The 20,459-nt window shown below is 41.8% G+C and overlaps 2 protein-coding genes across 3 annotated transcripts in view; one reads left to right on the top strand and one right to left on the bottom strand.

The window, feature by feature from the left end:
• Positions 1-6,454, top strand: part of LOC110537160 (protein FAM222A) — a 42,210-nt gene extending 35,756 nt beyond the window's left edge. For both annotated transcript variants that reach the window (XM_021622983.3, XM_021622984.3), the window contains exon 3: positions 3,503-6,454. In XM_021622983.3, the coding sequence (XP_021478658.2) occupies positions 3,503-4,896 (1,394 nt within the window). In that variant the 3' untranslated portion in view covers positions 4,897-6,454. The remainder of the gene's footprint in view (positions 1-3,502) is intronic.
• Positions 6,455-15,021: 8,567 nt separating this feature from the next.
• On the bottom strand, positions 15,022-17,989 carry gltp (glycolipid transfer protein). Its single transcript, NM_001165092.2, is given in 5 exon segments — positions 15,022-15,929; positions 16,169-16,319; positions 16,585-16,718; positions 16,824-16,882; positions 17,814-17,989. Coding segments are annotated over 5 exon segments (630 nt in total). The 5' UTR covers positions 17,917-17,989; the 3' UTR covers positions 15,022-15,746.
• Positions 17,990-20,459: the final 2,470 nt, after the last annotated feature.

The following is a 20,459-nucleotide window of genomic DNA, read 5'->3' on the forward strand; positions in this document are numbered from 1 at the left end:
AGCAACACTGACGCATGCACGAGAAAACCAGCTTTTCTGGATGACTGTGTGATAACGCTCTCGGTAGCCAATTAGAGCAAGACCTTTTAAACTGGGGCCCCTCAGGGGTGTGTACTTAGTCCACTCATGTACTCCCTGTTCACCCATGACTGCGTGGCCAAACACGACTCCAACACCATCATTAAGTTTGCTAACGACACAACCTGATCACCCACAACGATGAGACAGCCTATAGGGAGGTGGTCAGAGAACTGGCAGTGTGGTGCCAGGACAACAACCTATCCCTCAATATGTGCAAGACAAAGGAGCTGATCGTGGAATACAGGAAAAAGCAGGCCGAACAGGCCCCCATTAACATCGACGGGGCTGTAGTGCAGCGGGTCAAGAGTTTCAAGTTCCTTGGTGTCCACATCGCCAACAAATGTCCAAACTTCCTGCAATCCAGGCAGAGGAAAGACCATAAAATTGTCAGACACCAGTCACCCAAGTCATAGACCTGTTTTCTCTTCTACCGCACGGCAAGCGGTACCAGAGTGCCAAGTCTAGGACCAAAAGGCTCCTTATCCTCTCTAGGGGGTGTGGGATGCTAACGTCCCACCTGGCGAACAGCCAGTGAAATTGCAGAGCGCCAAATTCAAAAACATAAATACTCATTGTAAAAATTCATGAAACATACAAGTGTTATACATCGGTTTAAAGATGAACTTCTTGTTAATACTGCCACAGTGTCAGATTTCAAAGACTTTACGGTGAAAGCAAACCATGCGATTATCTGAGAACAGCGCCCAGCAGACAAATCATTACAAACAGTAACCAGCCAAGTAGACAAGTAACAAAAGTCAGAAATAGCGATGAAATTAATCACTTACCTTTTGATCTTCATATGGTTACACTTATAAAACTCCCAGTTACCTAATAAATGTTTGTTTTGTTCGATCAAGTCCCTCTTTATATCCAAAAACCTCAGTTTTGTTGGTGCGTTTTGTTCAGTAATCCATTGGAACAAAGCGCGGTCACAACAGACAGACGGAAAATCAAAAAAGTACCATAAAAGTTTGTAGAAACCAGTCAAACGATGTTTATAATCAATCCTTGTTGTTTTTGTCATAAATAATCGATCGTATTTCAACCGGACAATAGCTTCGTCAATTGAAAAGGAGAAACAAAGGCGTGCTCCCGGTCACGCGCTGGACTCATTTCTGGAAATTTCCACTGGCCTCTCATTGAAAGTGCTGTTTCTCCTAAATGTATTTAGAGTAAAAGCCTGAAACAATGCCTAAAGACTGGCCACATGTTGTGGAAGCCATAGAGATCGTGAACTAGGTCATTACATTACATTGTTACTTTTTATTATGTTTTACTTTAGTTTATTTGGTCAATATTTTTGAGGTACGTTGTTGGTTAAGGGCTTGTAAGTAACATTTCATAGTAAAGTCTACACTTGTTGTATTCGGTGCATGTGACAAAGTTTGATTTGAATTGAATGCATGTAAAAATCGCATTCAACCAGTTTGAATCGAGAAAAGGACTCATTCTCCTGTTTTTGTGTCGCTGTGTGTACCGCAATGAGCATGGAGAAAATGAGGTCAGACACAAGATTGTCCATGTTTGCCTACAATCTCAAGGCTACAAGTCCATCTCCAGAGACCTTGATGTTCCTTTTTCCACCATACATAATGTTATCAAGAAGTCTAAGGCCCATGCCAGTGTAGCCAACTTCCTGGATGTGGCCACAAGAGAGAACTTGATGGAAAATTGCAGCGAAGGATTGTTGGAATGGTGGAGAAAGCACCTCGATCAACTGCCACAAAGATTCAAGCTGACTTTCAGACACACAGTGCGACTGTTTCAACCCGCACCATCCGTCGCCAGCTCAATGACAGGGTAGGAGACCCAAGAGGACCCCACTGCTGAGAGAGAGAAATAAGAAAGCCTTACTGAAATTTGCCACATCACACATGAACATGGCAAAATCCTTCTGGATGAATGTCCTGTAGACATGAGACCAAATTAGAGTTTTTTGTTTTTTTTGTAAAGTGCGCGATCTCTGTTTACAGAAAACAACAAAATGAAGCCTTCAATGAAAAGAATACCTTCCTTACAGTCAAACATGGAGGTTCAGTGATGTTTTGGGATTACTTTGCTTCCTCTGGCACTGGGTCTCTGTCAAAGGTTTTATCAGCAGGACAATGACACCAAACACACTTCAAAAAGCACCCAGGAATGGTTCAATACTAAATGTGGGACTGTTCTGAAGTGGTCAGCAATGAGTCCATATCTGAATTCCATTAACTTGTGGAGAGATCGGAAAACAGCAGTTGGGAGAAGGCACCCTTCAAATCTGGGAGAACTGGAGCAGTTTGCACAAGAGGAGAGGGCTAAACTGCCAGTACAGAGGTGCAGGAAGCTCATCGATGGCTATAGGAAGTGCTTGATTGCAGTTATTTTGACTGAAGGCTGTGCTACCAAATATTAAGTCTAGGGTGTCAATTGTCTGCCTTTTCTGTTTTATTTTCTGATTTTAAATTGATACATTAAGTTCTGAATCAATATTAACAGTGAAGTAAAGAATTCTGGAGACCAAATACTTTGGTCAATTTCAACTTGTTAGGGAAAATTGTGAGTTACTTAAAAAAAAGTGCATGGGTGCCATTATTTTTGGCCATGACGACTATCTTTATATTCAAGTCTCATTAGACATGGTTGGATGTGAGCTACATGGTAAAACTTGTTCACCAATTACATTTTTAAAGATGTAATCGTGAGATGAAAAGGAATAAAAATATATATTTTTCTCATCAGATTTTATATTGTCTTTCAGGCTTTGAGAAACCACAACATTAGGATTGGGTTTAGATTGGCGTACAGTAGAAACGGGGAACACACAGTACAGCTGTCATTTCTTAACATCCAGCCCCATCCACTCCAGGTTTTAACTCGGCACATCTGACGCTAGTTTCATGGCCAAATGTCACCAAATGAATCCCACTTGAACCGCTGCGACAAAATGGTATTTTCTTCTGTACCCGGCTGCCTCCTGCTCTTCTCCCTGATTTCCCAGGGTAATCCAATTCTGGGTTGGAATTTATTTCATAAAGCACTTTTCAAACCGTGCCGGAGGTGTCTCCCTCCCAATAATGAGTTTAAAAGAGATGCAGATGTCAACGGTTCATCTTCCTAAAGGGAGGGAGGTGAAACTGGAGAGTGTGAAAGGGAAATGGAGGAGACGTTACAATAAGTGTTTTTATTGGGCTATTCCTCTCGTCTCTGGTCCTTGGACATTATGTTCTCTGTTCTGACACACTTTATCTGTTGGAATATTTATCACAAGGAGTGTTTTGGCCTATATGGATAGGTCAATTGACATACTGATTTTCTTTATTTTAGTCCCAGCTGGCAAGTATCATCAAGCCTACTCTTGTACTTTATAACCAGGCACTTTGTGTAAGCTAGATCTTAAGGAAGTATAGGCTAACTGTTTCTTTGTTTGTTTGTGTTGCAGGTGAGCTGTCCTCCATGAATGGCCCTCGGTATCCTTCCCCTGCAGAGCTGGATGCCTTTGCCCAGAAGACGGCCAGCAGCCCCCTGTCCATCAAGATCTTCCCATCCAACATCAGAGTGCCGCAGCACAAACAGCTGAACAGGACGGTCAACGGCCTGGACACCACATGCACCCAGCACTACAGTCCCTACTCAGGAGGCTACCAGGGCCTACTGGGTGTTGTAAAGGCCACCGTCTCCGTAGTCAAAGGCGTGCTGAAAAACTCTGAGGGCAAGAGGACTAAACATTCCCCCGCCCAAACTGCAGCGGCACCATACAACCCTCTCAGTAACAACAGACACGGGCAGCAGAAGAGCTACCACATGGGCTCCTGCAAGCCTCCTGATGGGTCCAAAATGGCTGTTCCCTCTAATATCATTGTTGCGGCCTCTGTCATCCCCACCCCAGTAGGACAGACTCTGGCCTCTCAGTCGGACCTGGACGTCCAGAGCCTGCTGAGGCAGATGAACAGACACTCCCACAGCCAGGCCCTGCAGCACGGGGGAGAGGCCCAGCCAAGCCCCTCACGCCAGGCTGTGGCTGCTGTGGCCTGCTCAGACTCTGGCTTTACCTGGGGAGTGGTGCCCCAGAGCAGCCTAGCGTATTCCGGGGCTGTGCTGCCCACCCAGAGCGCAGACATGGCCCAGGCTGGCTACTTGGAGAGAGTGGACTATAGCATGTGGCAGCACCACCAACAGCAGCAGCACTACCAACAGGGGGCACTAAGGATGTACAACAATGCTCGGATGGGCAGCGGGGGAGGGGCCGTGGTCAGCCGCTCTCCAGAGACCTGTCTCCCTTTGGCCTGCTCAGCACAGCTCTCCTATAGGCGCCATCCCCTCAGTGCAGGCACTAACGGGGCAGGGATTGGGCAGGACCGGGTTATCTCCTCCCCTCTGAACTGTGCTGCTATGCATGGGGAGTTCTCTGTGGGCCAGTACTTCGCCCCTCCCTGGAACAGTGTTCTGGTCACTCCGGACAGCGACTGTTACAACCCTCAGGAGCTGGTGCCTGGTTCCTCTATGGGCCGGGCCAGAGACTTGGGGCTCTCCCAACCCCACCCTCACCCAAACCATCACCCCAACCACCAGCTCCACCCCCACCACCATCCTCACCACCAGGTCTACGCCACAGACCAGAGCTTGGGCCTCTGTTGTGGGCTGCCCAGCACCAGCTTGTGCCACGCTTCTGTGCTGAGCAGCAGCCTGCAGTCTCTGGAGTGCCTGATCAGTGATCTCCACCCGCCCTGCATCAAGGAGAGCATGCTGGGGCGGGGCTACGAGGCGGTAGGGATGCCAAGGCTACTAGACCACAACCTACAGCACACCCACGTCCAGCTGCCTGTGTTCAGATAAGACAGGATGTGTCCACACAGGGCACTCGTACTGAAATATTCTGTAAAACAGGAACTCCATGGATGCAGGTGTATAATTTTGAAGAGACCACCTCAGAATGAGAAACGTACGGCACCTTTTTATTTTGCGTGTGTGTTGTATTGGTACAGGGCTATGTGGTTTGGAATTGACCAAGTGTTGTAAACCTTAAAAGGGTAATGATAATCATGACTGACCTGCAGGGTCATCTTATTTGATGTCTTAATGTTTTCATTTACGGAGGATTTGTTGATCAATCAGAGAATCAGTTCACATCTGCCACATTTGTTCCTCAGAATAATGTGTTTTGAAGCTTGTTTTTTTCTCCATCTGTCCACTGTTGAATTTTTAAACCATTTCAGAATGTTGTAATTTGAAGTAACGTGAAAAAGGTGATGCGCAGGCAATCCTCCTAATGCCCTTTTACAAAGTGCAAAAAAAATACAACTGAAAAATGGTACATACTTAGGGCATACAAGGGCCAAACTCCAGGCCTCCAGGGGCATACAAAGGCCCAACTCCAGGCCTCCAGACTGTCTTAACCCTTACACTTAATTGACCAATAAAGGCCACTGATTATAATGCACTGCTGTAAGAACGGCAAAAATGGGTCGATTTAGACATGGGGAAATGTGTCAGGGAACCGTTTTTTATTTTCAAAATAAACTTTATCTTGAATATTTTTGTTAGGTTGTGCCTATGTTGGCTGCTAATGGAGGATAATGTCTTGATATAATGATTGACCTTTATGTTTTTGTTGTCTTCTCTACTATTATGACTGTCTGTTACCACGCTGTTGCTAGGCCCCATGTCACAAGCAAGATATCTGCTAGCCATCACGTTAATGTTTGATGGAATGACAGAGTTATCATATTTGACCTAAAACTGGGAACTGGGACTGGGCACTGGGACTTTGGGGACGGGATGTGTCATTTGATTCTCTGATTTGTTCACATTTTGCTCTTAGCTTTGGTTGACATTCATCATTTAGGTCATCAATCACAAAAATACTACTTTAATCAACAGGAGTCCCTCCAATAGTTTTCCGGAGACAGGAGAAATGTGTTTTCAAACTGAAGGCATGACTATCAAATTGAAGTATTCCATGGTAGATCATTGGTTTACAAATGAGTCGAGTTTACTGGAGAGGTGTCCCCTACTGATCACTGGAGAACAGGTATTTCTTACAGTATAATTCACTGCTTTTCTGTCAATGTTTTCTTTCTGAAAATAAGATGTAGTTTCTTTGTAGTGGTCTAACTGATGCCTGAGAAGTATGGCTATATAAAGAATCTCTTTATATGTCTGCACTGTCAAATGACTGTTTATTTTTTTCAACCAGTCAGTCAGGATTCTGTTGGTTGACAATGTACATAAATGACTCAATGATTATGAAGTGCAATTACAATATTTAACAGGTATTTAACTCTACAAACATGTTGAAATGACTACATTTACATGAGTACATGCATAACCCTAGACTCCCATACCCATTCTCCTATTCTTAATTAAGATTGTCAAATAAATATTTTTTTCCTTCTAATCCCAGCACTTTATTTTTGTTTTTAGGTGTACAAGTTGAAACACTACAGGCAAAAAAAAGCAGTAAGACACAACTGCATTCAGAAAATACAAAGAAGCAAAAAATGTTAATTCCAAGTGGTCCTAAGTTTAATATTTGTATTTAATTATGCTAGGGTGCGTTTCATATCTATTGCGAGAGAAAGAACATGGGGGAGAGATTGTAGAAAGACCCAACACAAACGTTTTGTTTCTCTGAGCCTCTGGGTCCTCTAAATATACTCGCGGCTTAGTACAGTGACCCAAGGGTCAGAGGCTAATCAGCTTTGTGACCTATCTGCTAACAACCCAATCAACCCATCTCACATCTCTGAACACGTACAGAACATTGAGATCTAGTACATGTCTTTTTCCACACAACACCCTTACCACTTTCATCTGTATTCCAGAATGGACTAGAGTAGGAAAGAAGATTGCTAGGCAGCACTATGCTTTGGAGAAAGGAGGAGTCCACTGCATATAGAGAGGTTGTTGGACAGAAGCTGGCCAGTAAGGTTCCATCGCTGACAGATACTACGACTACTACCTTACTTACTGCCTTACTTATACTGCCTTACTTACTACCTTACTGTACCAGTCAAAAGTTTTGACCCACCTACTCATTCAAGGGTTTTTCTTTATTTTTACTATTTTCTACATCGTAGAATAATAGTGAAGACATAAACTATGAAATAACACATATGGAATCATGTAGTAACCAAAAAAGTGTTTAACAAATCAAAATACTTTGTTTGAGATTCTTGAATGTAGCCACCCTTTGCCTTGATAACAGCGTTATACACTCTTGGCATTCTCTCAACCAGCTTCACCTGGAATGCTTTTCCAACAGTCTTGAAGGAGTTCCCACATATGCTGAGCACTTGTTGGCTGCGTTTCCTTCACTCTGCAAACCAACTCATCCCAAACCATCTCAATTGGGTTGAGGTCGAGTGATTGTGGAGGCCATGTCATCTGATGCAGCACTCCATCACTCTCCTTCTTGGTCAAATAGCCCTTACACAGCTTGGAAGTGTGTTGGGTCATTGTCCTGTTGAAAAACAAATGATAGTCCCACTAAGCGCAAACCAGAATGGATTTCGTATCGCTGCAGAATGCTGTGGTAGCCATGCTGGTTAAGTGTGCCTTGAATTCTAAATAAATCAGATGGTGTCATCAGCAAAGCACCATCACACCACCTCCATGCTCCACGTTGGGAACCACACATGCAGAGATCATCAGTTCACCTACTCTGCGTCTCACAAAGACACGGCGGTTGGAATCAAAAATCTAAAATTTGGACTCATCAGACCAAAGGACAGATTTCCACTGGTCTAATGTCCATTGCTCCTGTTTCTTGCACCAAGCAAGTCTCTTCTTCTTATTGGTGTCCTTTAGTAGTGGTTTCTTTGCAGCAATTTGACCATGAAGGCCTGATTTCATGCAGTCTCCTCTGAACAGATGATGTTGAGCTGTGTCTGTTACTTGAACTCTGTGAAGCATTTATTTGGGCTGCAGTCTGAGGTACAGTTAATTGCCCATTTCTGAGGCTGGTAACTAATGAACTTATCCTCTGCTGCAGAAGTAACTCTGGGTCTTCCTTTCCTGTGGTGGTCCTAATGAGAGCCAGTTTCATCAGAGTTTGATGGTTTTTGTGACTACACTTGAAGAAACTTTCAAAGTCTTCAATTCTCCAGATTAACTGACCATGTCTTAAAGTAATGATGGACTGTCATTTCTCTTATTTGAGCTGTTCTTTCCATAATATGGACTTGGTCTTTTAACGAATAGGGCTATCTTCTGTATACCACCCCTACTTTGTTACAGCACAACTGATTGGCTGAAACACATTAAGAAGGAAAGAAATTCCACAAATTAACTTTTAACAAGGGACATCTGTTAATTCAAATCAAATTTTATTTGTCACATACACATTGTTAGCAGATGTTAATGCGAGTGTAGCTAAATGCTTGTGCTTCTAGGTCCGACAATGCAGTAATAACCAACGAGTAATCTAACAATTTCACAACAACTACCTTATACACACAAGTGTAAAGGGATTAAGAATATGTACATAAAATATATGAATGAGTGATGGTACAGAACCGCATAGGCAAGATGCAGAGGATGGTATCGAGTACAGTATATACATATGAGATGAGTCATGTAGGGTATGTAAACATTATATTAAGTGGCATTGTTTAAAGTGGCTAGTGATACATTTTTCCATTATTAAAGTGGCTGGAGTTGAGTCAGTATGTTGGCAGCAGCCACTCAATGTTAGTGGTGGCTGTTTAACAGTCTGATGGCCTTGAGATAGAAGCTGTTTTTCAGTCTCTCGGTGCCTGCTTTGATGCACCTGTACTGACCTCGCCTTCTGGATGATAGCGGGGTGAACAGGCAGTGGCTCGGGTTGTTGTTGTCCTTGATGATCTTTATGGCCTTCCTGTGACATCGGGTGGTGTAGGTGTCCTGGAGGGCAGGTACAGTGCCTTGCGAAAGTATTCGGCCCCCTTGAACTTTGCGACCTTTTGCCACATTTCAGGCTTCAAACATAAAGATATAAAACTGTATTTTTTTTTGAAGAATCAACAACAAGTGGGACACAATCATGAAGTGGAATGACATTTATTGGATATTTCAAACTTTTTTAACAAATAAAAAACTGAAAAATTGGGCGTGCAAAATTATTCAGCCCCCTTAAGTTAATACTTTGTAGCGCCACCTTTTGCTGCGATTAAAGCTGTAAGTCGCTTGGGGTATGTCTCTATCAGTTTTGCTCATCGAGAGACTGACAATTTTTCCCATTCCTCCTTGCAAAACAGCTCGAGCTCAGTGAGGTTGGATGGAGAGCATTTGTGAACAGCAGTTTTCAGTTCTTTCCACAGATTCTCGATTGGATTCAGGTCTGGACTTTGACTTGGCCATTCAAACACCTGGATATGTTTATTTTTGAACCATTCCATTGTAGATTTTGCTTTATGTTTTGGATCATTGTCTTGTTGGAAGACAAATCTCTGTCCCAGTCTCAGGTCTTTTGCAGACTCCATCAGGTTTTCTTCCAGAATGGTCCTGTATTTGGCTCCATCCATCTTCCCATCAATTTTAACCATCTTCCCTGTCCCTGCTGAAGAAAAGAAGGCCCAAACCATGATGCTGCCACCACCATGTTTGACAGTGGGGATGGTGTGTTCAGCTGTGTTGCTTTTACGCCAAACATAACGTTTTGCATTGTTGCCAAAAAGTTCAATTTTGGTTTCATCTGACCAGAGCACATTCTTCCACATGTTTGGTGTGTCTCCCAGGTGGCTTGTGGCAAACTTTAAACGACACTTTTTATGGATATCTTTAAGAAATGGCTTTCTTCTTTCCACTCTTCCATAAAGGCCAGATTTGTGCAATATACGACGATTGTTGTCCTATGGACAGAGTCTCCCACCTCAGCTGTAGATCTCTGCATTTCATCCAGAGTGATCATGGGCCTCTCGGCTGCATCTCTGATCAGTCTTCTCCTTGTATGAGCTGAAAGTTTAGAGGGACGGCCAGGTCTTGGTAAATTTGCAGTGGTCTGATACTCCTTCCATTTCAATATTATCGCTTGCACAGTGCTCCTTGGGATGTTTAAAGCTTGGGAAATCTTTTTGTATCCAAATCCGGCTTTAAACTTCTTCACAACAGTATCTCGGACCTGCCTGGTGTGTTCCTTGTTCTTCATGATGCTCTCTGCGCTTTTAACGGACCTCTGAGACTATCACAGTGCAGGTGCATTTATACGGAGACTTGATTACACACAGGTGGATTGTATTTATCCTCATTAGTCACTTAGGTCAACATTGGATCATTCAGAGATACTCACTGAACTTCTGGAGAGAGTTTGCTGCACTGAAAGTAAAGGGGCTGAATAACTTTGCACGCCCAATTTTTAAGTTTTTGATTTGTTAAAAAAGTTTGAAATATCCAATAAATGTCGTTCCACTTCATGATTGTGTCCCACTTGTTGTTGATTCTTCACAAAAAAAACAGTTTTATATCTTTATGTTTGAAGCCTGAAATGTGGCAAAAGGTCGCAAAGTTCAAGGGGGCCGAATACTTTCGCAAGGCATTGTAGTTTGCCCCCGGTGATGTGTTGTACAGACCTCACTACCCTCTGGAGAGCGTTACGGTTGTGGGCGGAGCAGTTGTCGTACCAGGCGGTGATACAGCCGGACAGGATGCTCTCGATTGTGCATCTGTAAAAGTTTGTGAGTGCTTTTGGTGACCAGCTGAATTTCTTCAGCCTCCTGAGGTTGAAGAGGCGCTGCTGCGCCTTCTTCACCATGCTGTCTGTGTGGGTGGACCAATTCAGTTTGTCCGTGATGTGTAAGCCGAGGAATTTAACTTTCCACCCTCTCCACTACTGTCCCGTCGTTTTGGATAGGGGGGTGCTCCCTCTGCTAATTGAAATGCATTCCAGGTGACTACCTCATGAAGCTGGTTGAGAGAATACCAAAAGTGTACAAAACTGTCAAGGCATAGGGTGGCTACTTTTGAAGAATCTCAAATATTAAATATATTTTGATTTGTTTAGCACTTTTTTGGTTACTACATGACTCCATGTGTGTAATTTCATAGTTTTGTTGTCTTCACTATTATTCTACAAAGTAGAACATAGTAAAAATGAACACTAACCCTTGAATGAATAGGTGTCCTAACTCTTGACTGGCACTGTGTGTGATATATATATATATTTAATAATTGAAACGGCATGTCTATTACATGATTATAGCATCGCTGCCTAAGGATTTACTGTTGGCTGTTGAAACTGGATGCTTTTTTGTTATTATTTGAAAGGGTGATTCTATTCTATTTAGTATATTTTATTACAGGATGGCTCCAACGGTGTGGGGTAGCTTGGAGCTAGTGCTTCCTTTAAAGAGGTGTGTGTGTGTGTGTGTGTGTGTGTATACAGTTGAAGTCTGAAGTTTACATACACCTTAGCCAAGTACATTTAAACTCAGTTTTTCTCAATTCCCGACTTTTAATCCTTGTAAAAAAATCAATGTCTTAGGTCAGTTAGGATCACCACTTTATTTTTAAGAATGTGACATTTCAGAATAATAGTAGAGAAAATAATTTCAGCTTTTCATTCATCACATTCCCAGTGGGTCAGAAGTTTACATACACTCAATAAATGTAAACTTCCGACTTCAACTGTAGGTCCCTTAATTTACCTCGTACTACTGCACATAAACTCTGCACTAGTACTCCCTCTCTATAGCAATGTTATTTTTACTAGTTATTCACTGTATTTTTTTCCTCGTGTCACTATTTCTGTTTTTTATCTTTAACTCTGCATTGTTGGAAAATAAGTAATAATTTTACTGTTAGTCGAAGCATGTTTACGAAGCATGTGACAAATAACATCTCATTGGATTTTTATTTTATTTTATTCATACATGTTAGGTGCACAAATGGGGGTCGCAATAAATCAGATTGAGGGCTGCATGTTTGACACCCCTGCTGGAAATAGGGGCTGTTGATTAAGCTGTTTCTTCAAAGTGTTTAGGTGTTGAGTAGGCCTGTTGAAAAGGTAGAGCTGTTAGTGAGGCCCTAGTCTCTTGTGTTTTGTCTGCCTTGCTTTGGGGCTTCCCGTCCTGTTCCTCCCCGTCTGCCCTGGTTCCTGGCTGAACCTGAGGCAGCTGTGCTGATAAACCTGCAGGATTACAGGGCCTGTTCGCCCTGAACAGCACAAGATCAGAGGGACAGGAGCCACTCTATCCTCTAGCACCACCAGAGTCCCTCAGGGACAGCGAGAGAGGGGATATCATGGAGGAAGAAGGGGAAAGGGAAGGAAACGGGGATGAGAGTCAGTGGAATAGGGGGAAAGTATTGGTAAAATGGGATTGGTGAAAAAGGAAAGATCTCATTAGAGCAGTCATCTGAGTATCTTGACTGCATAATGCTATTGGAAATAAAGATGCAGAGTAAATGTGGAGTATGAAAGTGTTCCAGTATTTTATGCCCCTTTATCTACAGTGCATACATACAGTACTTTACAGGTTATACAATAACATTAGGATGATCTTTTTCCGTCAACTGTCCAGCCCAAATTATAATTTTAACGGTCTAGATGAAAATAATGAAAGAAAATATATTTTATCAGGTAACAAAATTGTAAATGCCTGTTGTTTAGATTACATGTATTATAACTGATATGTACCATGATTGACTGAATGTTTTGTTTCAACTCTATTTTAGTGGTCTGCAATGTGTTTTATTGTCGATTATTGTACCATTGTGTGACATTTGTCTAAGTATCTAACTATTTTATTTATTCTAACTACATAGTAGTTTTGTTGCGTGTAAACAAACCGGTGACCGCTTTTGGATAAAGGTTTCAACTGCATCCCATGAGAATTTCACAATCAATAAGTTAACATTTAGTAAATGTCTCCTCCATGAGGTTGACAAGTGAATTGCTTCTTATGACGGATAGAGGCAGTAGCTGGTTTAAGTATAAAGTGATGAAAGACACTAACGTGACTCAATACACAGATCCCCCTTAAATCTTAAAAATGCAATATGTATATAGAAATCTACAGGTTATTCAGTGAAATCAGAATCACCTTTATTAGCCAAATACATTAGCATGTACAGGAATTTGACTGCAATGGTGCTGCCATAATAAACAGAATATACAGACAAACAGAATATGGAAAGCACCATTGCACAACATGCGCTTGTTAGTGTTCATATCAGCTACAGTGCCTTCAAAGTATTCATACCCCCTGACTTATTCCACATTTTATAAGCTATATAGACACAGAATTTACACAATCCACATACAGTATGTAGACAATGAACACCACGCTAAAAACTACAGACTACACTATAAACACTATAAGCTACATTATGAATTGTACATGTATAGATGTATGAATAAATCAATTTACGGGATGATATGCTATAAGGGAAATATACACTCACCGGCCTGTTCACAAAAATGGATTGCTCCTACAGAGTGAGTCACATGGCCATGGCTTGTTAGTATATAAAGCTAGCAGACAGGCATCGTGGCATTCAGTTACTGTTCGATTGAACGTTACAATGGGCAAAACAAGTGACATAAGCGACTTACATGCTGATCGGACCGCAAGCGTTGCAAAATAAATGTCATTCAATCATTGCACCCACACTGCTCACGGGTGTCAACGAGCGTCTGTGTAGCCAAGTGTTAAAATAGAACTTAGTTCTATTTGTGACGCTTGATGTGCTGCAAGTCCTGCCTCTCCCATCTCCTCATTTGTTTTTAGGAGCATATACCCACATGCCATCTCCTCGTTGGTTTTTAAGAGCATATACCCACGTGGGTGATTGACAGGTGAACTGAGGTTTACACTCCAGTCCAGTTGGTTGTAATGTACCTTAAAGTTGGTTGCCAACTGCCATACAGTATTAAGTCCAAAGAAGAAGTCTGAAGGAGGAGAGATTACTAGAAAACAAACTTTTACCCTTTTATCTGTGGATTATTTGTCATAGTAGAGGACCTTGTGAATTTCAGGTCAAATAAAAACCCAATGTTTATACCCCAGGACAAATTAGCTAGCAACAGCATGCTAGCTAGCTAAATTTCCATAAATGTTTAATGCTTTTCGACCTGTCCCCAAATTAATATTGTTGATTCAGAGTGTGTCCTGAACACGTATGGTGTGGGGGGACAAAATCAACATGCGCGCAATGGCGCACGATAACAGCTCGTTGATGAGTAAGGTCGAAGGAGAATGGCAAGAATTGTGCAAACTAACAGGCGGTCCACAAACACAAATAATGGTGCAGTACAGCAGTGGTGTGCAGAATGGCATATCGGAAGTCACAACTCATCAATCCTTGTCACAGATTGGCTATTGCAGCAGATGACCACACTGGGAGTAATGTGCAGTTCTATGAAAGTGCAGGGTGCATCGTCCTTGGATGAATAGTAAACAGTGCCTGGTCCTTGAATGAGGAGATCATTGTGACCGGTTGGTAAGGGCCACGGCATGGGGGAAGAAGCTGTTCAGGTGGTGGGATGTTTTGGTCGTGATTGACCTAAAAAATCACTTCAATGTTATCAATGCACATAATCATATTCCAGGTATACATACAGGACAAACACAAGCATGTATCTCACAAATAAATAATTAGATTGCATTGACCATGCTCTTTGAACTGATTTGAGCCAATAAATGTTGTTCCAACAATTAGGAAATACAGTACTATTTCAGAAACAATAAACTTTCTGAAGTAAAATAAAATGTTGCTATTACAGCAAGCTTTCAAAATCACATGAAGTGCAACACCCCAATAGTGAATGAAACTGACATGTAAATGTATGTGCCAAATACTGTTTGGCATTGTCTAGCACTGCATTTGCTGATAGCTACTCTTTATTTTTTGCTTACTATGACTGTGAGATGCAGTTGTCGCTCTTAGCTACCTTAAGATTAATACACTAACTGTTAGTCCCTCTGGATAAGAGCATCTGCTAAATGTCTAAAATGTTAAATGCAAAATGTGTCGAACAAATTGAATGGATTGAAAATATGTATTTCAAAAAGACATGAAGGAAGTGCAACCCTACTCAACTAAAGATTCAGTTGTTCAAACAAACATGCAGAAGCCACGCAAAAAACATCACACAGCAGACAGCACTAAGCATTAAAACCACTAATGCTGGTTATAATCTCTAAAGGCACGGGGTAGTTAACTCTTCCCCTAGCTACAGGGCAGTGAGGGTACTATCTCACGTTTCAGGGTAGAGTTACAGTAGCGATTTCATGAGTCTTGTATCATCAGCAGATACACTCTTCCCTCCCACAGAGAGAGATACAGTACTAGAATAACACTGACCAGCTCTCTGGGTATCACTTCTAAATGTCTCTTACCTGATGGTGGATCATGTGTAACTGCAGCAGACTGCTTAATAGGCTTACATAACAAGAGTTGTGCTAGACCTGTAACATTCCTGCAATTTTTACATTTCTTGAATTTATAACAGACTCAACACGGAATATGCCACTTTCCATCCAGTAGCAACATCCAGTAGCCAAACCGTCAACATTCAGTAGGGAGGGACTTAAAAGGAGGGACATGAAATTAATAATACAAATGGTGATAAGAATAAAAACAGTGTCATTGAAATAAAGTCCTCAATCCTCATAAGCTGGAATGTTCCATAACCTGAGAGAAAGGATGAAAAATAGAAGACTGAAAGAAAATAACACGCAGGATGCTGCTGTGGTCCAGTATGGGGGACATCAAACACTATAGTCCAGCTCTGCATTCAGTGTTGTGTACATCTCATAGATTGCATCCACTGTGGCCGTGTAATTGATGAGGAACTGGCGTACACTAGCCATGCAGTCCTCCTCTCTGACCTCTTGACCTTTTGACAGGGCCTTTATAAAGTCTGACTTATAGGGTGCTGCAAGCAACGCCGCCTGGAGGGGACAAAGAGAAATCCAGTTGTTACATAGTTACTACACCTTGGCTGGGCAGTTCATCTACATTCAAATTCAATCCGTCGTTTTCAGTTATTACATGTAGAAATGAAGTTCAATATGAAATCAATACATTCAGAGGTGCTTGTGAACCAGGGTTAAGTAGAACACCAAGTCACAAGTAAAAGGCTAGGAGGTCAAGACTATGCTACCACATGACTGTAGTCACATGGTCTCACCTTAAATATCTTCTGCACTAGCCAGCCGTGGTATTTCTTTAGGGCCTGGTCGTAGGCTTTGGTGATGTTGACACGGATGAGGTTAGGGTTGTTCTCATCTTTCTCTCCATCTGCCAAGCTCTGAAGCAGGATCTGGATGAAACGGAGGCCTCTGCGGGAGAGAGGACAATCAGCTTAACTCATTTGATTTCAGTCACAACATTATTCATGACGTGCAGATCTCTATCTAGAAATAAGAACACCATTTCACAGCCTCTAGTCAGCCCAATTCTGATCTTTTGACCAACCACATCAGATCATCAGATATTCTTCAGAACTGAAAATATCAGAAAGAAAAGAAAAAGAAAATATCAGAATTGGGCTACCACTGTAAACACAGCCTTAAACACATTCAGGTGAGATGATTCTGAGCTCACCTCTTCAGCCACATCAGGGCCAAGGTGGCTCCCACTTTGGGCCACTCTGTGCCATATGCCTCCTTCTCTGACTCCACTATCTGCTGTAGTGTTGCATACTTGGCAGGGTCCTTGTCATACACACTTCTGATTTTCTGGAAGGAAATTATTACCAACAAAATGTATAGACATAGGCATTTGTTGCTGTAGGGTTACTCTTATTTTAAGGCACAATTAGAGGGTGTGGAAAACATACTTACTGTTATATTGCCACTGATGTCTGATTTGATAGGAACAAATACTTTTGACCCCAGGCAGTCTGGAAAGAAGAAAGAGAGGGAGAAAACATTGGATTGAAATGCAACCAAGCAGTTATGAGTAAATGCAGACACAGCATCTTGGATATAGCCGGAGAAACATCCTTGGGGAAGGAAAGAATAGAATAGAAATGACACTTATTCTCCCACAATGCTTATGTGAATTATATGAAAGTTTCTTGTTGGGCAATCAATAGAGAAAAGGGACCATTCAAGTCTAAAGTCACAAGGAGGCCAATGCAGCAGGCAGTGTGGGAGGAGAGAGAGAAGAGCTACAGCAGCTGCATACTAATTCACATGGCCCCTCTTGCACTTTGGTTTCACCACCTCAATACTTCCTTGGTTTTAAAATCAGATTATTACACTTTATGTTAAGACTATTCCTTGACATTTCCAAGATGTAAAAACAACATCGTGCAAGGTTGTTACCACACTGACACTACTAGCGCATTTAAATTTGAAAATGAGCCTATGATTGAGCCACCCACAAATAATTTATTTGCGGATCATTCTAAATGTAATAACAGGTTATTATGGTAGGCCTACTCTATTCGGTTGGGTGATGGTCATCTTTATGCAACTCTGTCGTTAACAAAGCGATTATAACGGCGCTGTACATACTCAACGTCATATGTTGTTTATTCAACAAGGTCAATGGCACTGTCTAGACAACTTAGTCAAACCTGTGTTGGTTTCTTAGACTAAATACACATTTAAGTTGATTGTTTTTAATTTAGTTCAGTCTATTTCTAAATGTTGTTATTGGTGAAGACAATCATGAAAAGTGAAACAAAAAGAAAATGAAGTGACGACATTTTCTAAGGTATCGGTGACTGTGAGACAACTTGAGCGCCTCTCCAGTTTCATGAAGACCAATGAATGTGATAGGCTACAGGTCGTCTACCGACCGTTCAGGTGTACTTCTGTACTCACCAAAAAAAGGCGGAAGATATGCCACTGACTCCAGAAAGAACTTTGTATCCACTGTTTTGTCGACTGGAAGTTCTCCAAATTGGTTATCCATTAAAAGTGACATCGTTTTCTGAAATGATATGTGACTAACTACAGGATGATAACGACTGCTGTCTGTGAATAATAAACCCGGAACTGTCTTCCGTGTTCACTGTCTTCTACGCCTACGGCAAGGCAACTGTATACTCTGGCAAGGCACACTGACTTGGCAGGGGGCGCGCCCTGATCGTTCACGTCATCAACAGGTGTTAGAAAGTGAAAGAAAAAATGTTTGTGTGAGATACGCTAGAATTGAAACGTTCTACCTTCTTGGACTGAGCAAGCCTTACATATGCAGTTTTAAAAACGGTTATTCGTTGTACTAAGAGTAGTAGTGGAAATATCTAATTCATAGTAAAAGCATTGCATTAATCTATCATCATATTTGCAGGTCCGGGAAAAATAGCATTTTATAAAAATGTTGTGCTATTCTACATCATTTGACATATTACGGGATAATGGACAGAGAGAAAGGCCTATGTGTTAATTTTATCACATTTCTCCAATGCCAAATCAGCGTGTCCAGTTTGCAACGGAATTGTCCCTGTTTGCAAATAATTAAATCTGAGAAGTCATTAGGAATTGAGCATGGTACTTTCATACCTCCTTACAAAAGTTAGCAACTGGGTAACCTTTTGGGTCAGACATGGACAAACCCACGTGGGTTACATGTAGGTCCCAAATGGGTCCTGAATACTTTTTAATGGGCTGTAAGTGGGCCAATCTTGTGTTATTTTTCAGGAATAAGGATTGGGACTCAATTAGGAAAACCATTTGGGTCACAAACAGGCAAACCCATGTGGGCTACAACTTGGGTACCAAATGGGCTATCTGGTGTGAATATGGTCACGGATTGTCTCTGGGTGTCTACAAGTTACCACAGCCACAATGTCAAAATTGGCTATATCTAAAAAAATATATGAAAACAAAACATTTCCTTTTTTGGTCTTAATTTAAGGTTAGGGTTAGGTTTAAAATCATTTTTTCAATCTCAACTGTCAGTTTCATTAAATAGTACCCGCAAAACACCAGTCTCAACGTCAACAGTGAAGAGGCGACTCCAGGATGCTGGCCTTAAAGGCAGAGTTCCTCTGTCCTGTGTCTGTGTTATTTTGGCCATCTTAATCTTTTTTTTTTTATTGGCCAGTCTGAGATATGGCTTTTTCTTTGCAACTCTGCCTAGAAGGCCAGCATCCCGGAGTCACCTCTTCACTGTTGACGTTGAGACTGGTGTTTTGCGGGTACTATTTAATGAAGCTGCCAATTGAGGACTTGTGAGGCGTCTGTTTCTCAAACTATACACTCTAATGTACTTGTCCTCTTGCTCAGTTGTAAGGCCTCCTACTCCTCGTTCTATTCTGGTTCCGGCCAGTTTGCGCTGTTCTGTGAAGGGAGTAGTACACAGCGTTGTACGAGATCGTCAGTTTCTTGGCAATTTCTCGCATGGAACAGCCTTAATTTCTCAGAACAAGAATAGACTGGCGAGATTCAGAAGAAAGGTCTTTGCTTCTGGCCATTTTGAGCCTGTAATCAAACCCACAAATGCTGATGCTCCATATACTCATCTAGTCTAAAGAAGGCCAGTTTTATTGCTTCTTTAATCAGAACAACAGTTTTCAGCTGTGCTACCATAATTGTAAAAGGGTTTTCTAATGATCAATTAGCCTTTTAAAATGAAAAACTTGGATTACCATTAGAACACGGGAGGGATGGTTGTTGATAAAGGGCCTCTGTATGCCTATGTAGATATTCCATTAAAATGTAGCCGTTTCCAACTACAATAGTAATTTACAACATTAACAATGTCTATACCGTATTTCTGATTAATTTCATGTTATTTTAATGGACAAAAAATGTGATTTTCTTTCAAAAACAAGGACATTTCTAAGTGACCCCGAACTTTTGAACGGTAGTGTAATGTGGGTGTGTGCATGAGCGAGTACATGTGTGTTAAGGGGCAGAGAATCAGAGCAGGTGGTCAGTCCATTTCAAGTGTTCAACAGTCTGATGGCTTGTAAATAGAAAACTGTTGATATCAGACCTAATGCTCGGATATCATCTGCCTGACTGGCTTGTGTGGGGTCCTTGATGATGCTGAGTGCCTTCCTCAGACACCGTTTAATGTAGATGTGCTGGATGGGTGGGTGTACTTTCCCAATGATGTACTGGGCCATCTTCACCAACCGCTGGGGGGCCTTGCGGTCATGGATGGAGAAATTCCCGTACCAGGCAACATTTCTTCAGGCATCTTAGAAAGTAGAGAAGATGTTGCACCCTCTTGACAAGAGTGTGATTTTGTTAGTCCCTGACAAGTCCTTGGTGATGTGGACGCCTAAGAACTTAAAACTCTCTCTACCGAAGTCCTGTTTATGTGGATCGTGGCAAGGACACCTGTATCTTTGTAGTGACTGGGTGTATTGATACACCATCCAACGTGTAATTAATAACTTCACCATGCTCAAAGGAATATTCAATGTCTGCTTCTTTTTTTTTTTTTACCCATCTACCAATAGGTGTGCTTCTTTGTGAGGCATTGGAAAACCTCCCTGGTCTTTGTGGTTGAATCTG

This window comes from Oncorhynchus mykiss, chromosome 12 (genome assembly GCF_057628025.1).
Source record: "Oncorhynchus mykiss isolate SJ-2025 chromosome 12, ASM5762802v1, whole genome shotgun sequence".
Taxonomy (NCBI): Eukaryota; Metazoa; Chordata; class Actinopteri; order Salmoniformes; family Salmonidae; genus Oncorhynchus; species Oncorhynchus mykiss.